The sequence below is a fragment of the Glycine soja genome, chromosome 4, assembly GCF_004193775.1.
Source record: "Glycine soja cultivar W05 chromosome 4, ASM419377v2, whole genome shotgun sequence".
Taxonomy (NCBI): Eukaryota; Viridiplantae; Streptophyta; class Magnoliopsida; order Fabales; family Fabaceae; genus Glycine; species Glycine soja.
This window is the reverse complement of record NC_041005.1, coordinates 39,704,115-39,710,529: the sequence shown is the minus strand read 5'-3', so window position 1 is coordinate 39,710,529 and position 6,415 is coordinate 39,704,115. Positions and strand designations below refer to the sequence as shown.

General features: G+C 31.9%; 1 protein-coding gene across 1 annotated transcript; it reads right to left on the bottom strand.

Moving 5' to 3' along the window:
* Positions 1–404: 404 nt before the first annotated feature.
* LOC114409670 (S-adenosylmethionine mitochondrial carrier protein) lies at positions 405–5,473 on the bottom strand. The gene is made up of 9 exons (XM_028373207.1): positions 5,310–5,473; positions 4,363–4,478; positions 4,161–4,218; positions 3,606–3,755; positions 2,862–3,072; positions 2,524–2,569; positions 1,429–1,549; positions 1,268–1,340; positions 405–974 (listed from the first exon to the last, which is right to left on the bottom strand). The coding sequence occupies exons 1-9, from the start codon at positions 5,377–5,379 to the stop codon at positions 737–739; spliced, it is 1,083 nt and encodes a 360-aa protein (XP_028229008.1). The 5' UTR covers positions 5,380–5,473; the 3' UTR covers positions 405–736.
* Positions 5,474–6,415: the final 942 nt, after the last annotated feature.

Below are 6,415 nucleotides of genomic sequence, written 5' to 3'. Positions count from 1 at the left end.
GAAATTAAAAAATAAAATGGGTTGTTAAAGGTCCTTACTTCTTAACATTGAAAAAAATTGAGGCAAGAAATTGAGGTTACTAGGTTAGTAAGGCCAACTTCTCTATATACACAATAAAATGTGATATATTGGTACTCGTTTATTAAGTCAAATTTTGTGAGATTTTCATGCTTATATTTTTATGCAACAGTGAAAAATGATAAGTTTGTTTAAACTTATTTGTTGATAAAAGTACTTCTTTTAACAAAATAAGTAATTTTATTTTTTTAATATGTTTGTCTAAATTATTTTTATTTAAAAAAAAACAATTTTCTATTTAAAACCTGGCAACAAGGGACCATCTTAGGTTATGTCACTTAACACAAATCCAAACAAAGTATAAAACCTGGCAACAAAGGACCATCTTAAGGAACAAAATTGCTAGCACAGGAATACGGAAAGACAGACAGAGTTGTAAAAGTAAATCTGTCCAAATACCATCACTTATCGACTCAAGTTTTTATCAGTGGCTCCTTACTGGTCTGATAGAGATGAGCCAAACTGAATGATCAGAAATTGGCCAAGACAAATTTTGAACAAGTTTACAATTACATTTTTTTGAAAGATTTCTATGCAATAGCATATGTTCACAACAATGGGGATCTAACTATCTAACTAAATCGAGCATGGCCAAAAATTTTGATATGATGCAACCTCCCCATCTTTGTAAAAATCTGGATGGGAAGTAATGTGTGCTTTAATGAGAAACTTTTAAACCTCCTGCAGATTTATGGTCTACTGATAATCTACCAACATCTTCCAAATTATCATTGGGCACTCTTTCATAAAAATGATCTCTGAGAAATTCCACAGCCATGAATGTAAGCGCTGAAGCTGGAATGTACCATGTAATCCTGGGGACGCTACCTCTAAACATCCCCTTCATGCCTTCTGTAGCCCATATATTGTGAATTGCATCTAACCAGCCATTATACCTAAGAAAATGTTAGACAGCAAATTACCATCAATTTAGCTTAGTCCAAGTTCATCAGAAACATGACCACTCAACTCACTCCACTGTCACAAAATAACCCTGTTTGTGACTATGAAAAGAAAAATTGAGACTAGGTATATCACAAGTTATTCTGTAGATGCCCACTATACTAGAAAATCAAACTCCAAGCCGATAAGTTCACAGACTATCAATAAAAAATATCCAGTATCCCGGTTGCAGGAACACATTGTGCATGCCATAACCAGTTAGAATATTTACTAAAGGAATTGATACCTCAAAGTTGAACCCTGCACTTGCAGTCTAGTTTTAACAACATCCAAAGGAGTGGTGAGATATGCACTGAGACCTGTTCAATTATAGTGAACAATACTGAGTTTTATGGAAGACAAAGAACACTGCAGCACTTATCATTTAAGGCAGAGCACTGGACATACCACCAGCTAATCCTCCTAAAACCAGGCCCTCAACTGAATTATTAACATGCCAATTTGGGCTAGATATCCATCTTTGCTCTACATAATCTTTAGCATCTTTCAAAGCTTCATAGAACACAACCTATAGAAAGAAAACAACAATAGCATATAAACAGTATTCAAATGCACGAAAAGAGATAATAATGGTTAGGAGCTATGACCTTATTTTTCAGAAATCAAGGCCAAGGTGATCACTAACACACCCATCTATAATTACGTGTGTTCACTCCAATAGACAGTAAAAATGCAGCAGTTCCTTTAACCCATTTAAGAGATAAACAAATATCTAAAAGCACAATATTATAAATCTGGGAGACTATATGCACTATGTAGTGTTTTTGGATAACACTTCCATTATAGAATTGAACAATATTCATTTGAAATGAAATGGTTCACTAATACTATCACAAGCAGAAGACTTTAAAAATAATGATATATCAAAGACCATATGAATTTAAATCTTATATCATTTCAAACAAATTTCATGAAAGCGCTCTTTTATTATTTCTTTTATATTCCAAGTAAAAACAGGAAGAAAAATGTGTTTTTTTGGTTCAGAACAATTGCTACAAAAGATCTCTCTGGTTTTTCAAGTACAATGTCTTTGAGATTTAAAATAACATAATTATCTATTTATTGCTGAAACAAATACCAGGTGTGGCAGATGAAGTAATAAATCAGACCCAAAAAAGGAAAGAGCATCAACAAAAAAAGGGTTTCAATATGGATAAGAACAGCAGACCACCTTTCCGGATCAGCTCTATGAAGACAATACTTGATGTCAGAATATACAAAATGTGTCCATGCTTTCAAACCTCTATGTCCAATAATAAAAATATTCCTTACTTGAAATTTATTATTTCCATAGCCTATTTCAAAGTTTAGCTAGCAGTACAAAACAGAAGATAACTTGGTCGCATAAGACAAAGGACTTTTCATAAAAATGAATAGGAACTCAACAAAATAATATAATATACTTAAACAAAAAACAAAAAATATATATAACAGATTATAGAAGAGTGGAAGTAGTAAAATCATGTGGGTTACATATAATACCATTAGGCCAGCAAATGGAACATCCCTTGCCAATGTAGACAAATATCTGCAGAAACAAGAAATATAAGGAATTAAAATCGTGCATGAAATTATGGGACCTAAAAAAGAAATATGTTTAGAATTAATTTAGTAATTGGCCCATTACAAATGGTGCAAACTCATTTCACAGCTTGCTGTTCAAAAATTCAAACTTCCTTATGACACTTATTGCCATATACAAAAAAGGAGAAATAAATCATGAAAAGGATGCCCTATTGGTGCCTAGGATAATATAATGAGAAAAAGGGCTTCTCTTATTTGTGGATTAAAAGATACAAGATCATATTTCTAGTGTGTACCCTGCATATAAACCCTTTAAGCCCTGTGCTTTCCATATTGAACAGCCTGCATGTAACATCCCTGTATAATAACCATATATTTGTGTGCCAGGCTTGATTGCGATGCCATCATTCACTACAACGGAACTCCAAGATGCAATTGTGCCTTGAATCTGCATGCGTTGCTTCATCACTTCACATGGAACATACACAAAAGAACCTAGAGTATCACCTGAAAATAGAGAGAAAAATAAGGTACTTTTTGAGCCCTTTGTTTGACACTCAAATGGTTCTAGATGTCATGCTCACAAAACCTTCAAATGTAGCAAGAACAGAAATTATAGTAGAGCAGGAACAGAATTATGGTAGTGCACCTAACTTATTCTGAACTTCTCTTCTTAAAAAAGAAAAACTTGGCCAAACACAATTCCAGTAAGCTCTAAAAACTAAAAGTAACTTTTTAACAAAGGAAAAGACAAAAATGAGCTTCCATAGAAGTGAATTGGGGCAGCTTCTACTTTTAAAGAGAAGAAAAGCCAAAAAAAGCTATGCCAAATGCTACCTGTGTAATTATGAGGAATGTGCAATAACAATTATTGATGTCCAAAACGGAATACTTAGGCATCTTGTAACTTACTGAGGAAATAATAATACAAATACAACAATAGAATGTGAGAGACAAAATGTTTTAACTTTTCAAAATCAGATGATCAGAAGATACAAAAGTATTACTAATTTACTATTAGATGGTTCAAATCAGCTTACCAACAGCTCCAGCAATGAAATGTGCCCAGTGGCCCCTAAGGCTAGGATGTGAATCCTCAATCCACTTTTTTGTGGACTCTATGACACCAAAATATGTTGCGCCAGTAGCAAGAGATCCAATAATACCAGGTGTTACACCCCTGTAAAAGCCTACAAAATTTTAAATCAATCACAAGGGACAAATCTCCAAGTTTATAGTCTAAAGTGTATGTTACAAAATTCGTTAATAAGTTTACAACAACAACAAAGCCTTATCCCACTAGGCAAGGTCATGTTACATAGATCATGAATAAGTTTAAATAGAGAAAAAATAAATGCTGAAGTTACCACTCATCTATCTAAATGCATGCTTGACTATGATCATTTTGCAGTCAAAATAGGCTTTCAAGCCAAAAGCACTCTCTTAAAAGTTTTGATTATATGCATTTCTGAAAGAAAAAAAAAATTAACTTAAACATGCATGAAATGTCATTTAACATGAGGAAATTTCATGATTAGAAACCATTAAAAAAACCTTAGCAGGGACAAAAATATTAAATGATCAAAATAGCATACCTTTTAATCCATCAACCTGCCACACATATCGCACCATCTGCAATATGTTTTTCTGGTTCTAACGGATGAATGATGTTTCCAGAGAAGGAGAAAAACTTTAGATGATGGAGCCATACATGAACAGAAGCTTTCATGTAACTTTTTAAATATGTGTGCATACGTCAACAGTACTTTCTAATTTATCTATAGGCTGCCATTATACCTGAATTCCATTTAGAATAGCTTGACTTTGTAATCGAGTTTTAACAGTATCCACTGGATGCATCATTCCTTCCCCAAATGCACCCGCAACAGCTCCCCACAGAAACTCTCTCCATACTTCAACAATATCAAATTAGTTCTAATCATAAATTTAAAAACAAATGAACAATTTTCTGCCACAATAAAGTTTTGTTAGGGAGGGATGAATGAGAAAATGAAAAGGGGGGTTATATGACAAAACAAAAGGTGTATAATGCAAAGAGATAAGATTTGTGTCCGAAGAAAAGGCTCAATTTTCTCATAGGTTGTGCCTCTGCCGACCAAAAATCCAGATAATGATACATAACACAATTGAGCAGCTCAGTCTAGACATATCATATTAGTGTGCATTTTAAAATCTGCATTCAATTGTTTTGACATAATGCTAAGCCTAGCCAATCCATTCCATGAACCAATTAAGCCAAGATTATGGGCCATAATATTGAAACTCACACAAAGCAACTTTCCAGTGGAAAAAATTAATTGTAAAATAACAACACTAAACCAAAAACCTTATGTCAATACCTAGAAGCCATGACTCAAACAAACATATACAAGAAATTTCTATTATAATTCTCAATTTCCCGTGAGACTGGGGGAAAATCAAGCACATTACATCACATTGATAAAATTGCAAATTTCTACAAACAGCAAAGAATATGCCTTCAGCATCAAGGAATTAGGAATTTATTCGCCATAAAAAAAAATTAGGAATTTATCCTAATCCTAATGGAGCTTAATTTTTGTACCCTCCGTTGGAAAATTTGAAATGCTGAAAATAAAAGAGAAGGTTCATACGATCCTTCGCTCGTTTAAAGAAACTCTTTACTTATTTTTATTGACAAAAATGAAAGCTAACAATGCGTAACATGCAAACGAAAGAAGTTGTTAATGCAATCAATGGCTTACAAAAGAAATGGCGATGCATAACGTTCTCCGAAGCTTGCGATTCGCTGGAAGTGGAGCTCTGAACCGCCATTGAACATGTAACTAACTGCGACCTCTCCTCTAGGGTTTTAAAAGGTTTCTTGAAAAGAAAGAAGGTTCAGGAATATTAGAGGGCAAGAAACCAAGCAGGAAAAAGAATACTAGGAAATTGTTTTACAATTTAAAAAAAAACGTCACGTAAAATGAAAAGTTTATACAATGCTTATTAATATTTGAATTATTAAATATATATTAGTATCTTTTTTTGCTGAATGAAAAAAAAATTGCATTAGTATCTGAAGCATTTGTTAAATATTTGCATTAGGAGCAATAAAATATTTTTTAAAAATATATTGATATTTAAATTACAAGAGAAAAATACTTATAAAGTCAAAAAGTGATTATGCAGAAATTCTTTTTTAAAGTAAACTTTCACACTATGTTTGGTATGGTGGAAATGGAGGGAGGAGAGAGGAAAGGAGAGGAAATGAAAAAAAAAATCTTGTTTGTTAGGATGGCAAAAAGGAAAAGAAAAATTGTGTCTTAAAATTTATTTTTTATTTATTTGTTCCATCAAAAAGATTTTCATTGATATTATGTTTTTCATCAAACATAATTGTTGTTGTTTATTTGTAATCAATTGTTAGTGTGTAAAATAAGGGGGTAAAAATAATTTTCAAATGAAAAACTTTTGAAAAAAAACATTTTAATTTTTAACCATCAATTTTTTTATTTTTTATTTCTCATTTCTATTTTTTCTCAAACCAAGCATTCTTAAAATTTATTATATCTTTCACTTAAAATCACATATTTCATATAGTACTTATTAATTAACTTATATTCAGAAGACCATTTCTAACTATGAGTGAAGAGGGCTTTTCAAAACTTTAAAAATAATTCAAATTATTCATGTGGTGTTAGATGTTTATGTTGTTTTATATCATTGAGTTTACAAATTTAATTTTAAAACAAAATCTATTAATCTCTGTCTAGATAAGAAGAACTTGGGAGGAAGGAGGAAGGAGAGAGATGAAAATTAGTTTGTTTGATAAAAAAAATATAAGTATAGAAATCATTTTAAAATTTGC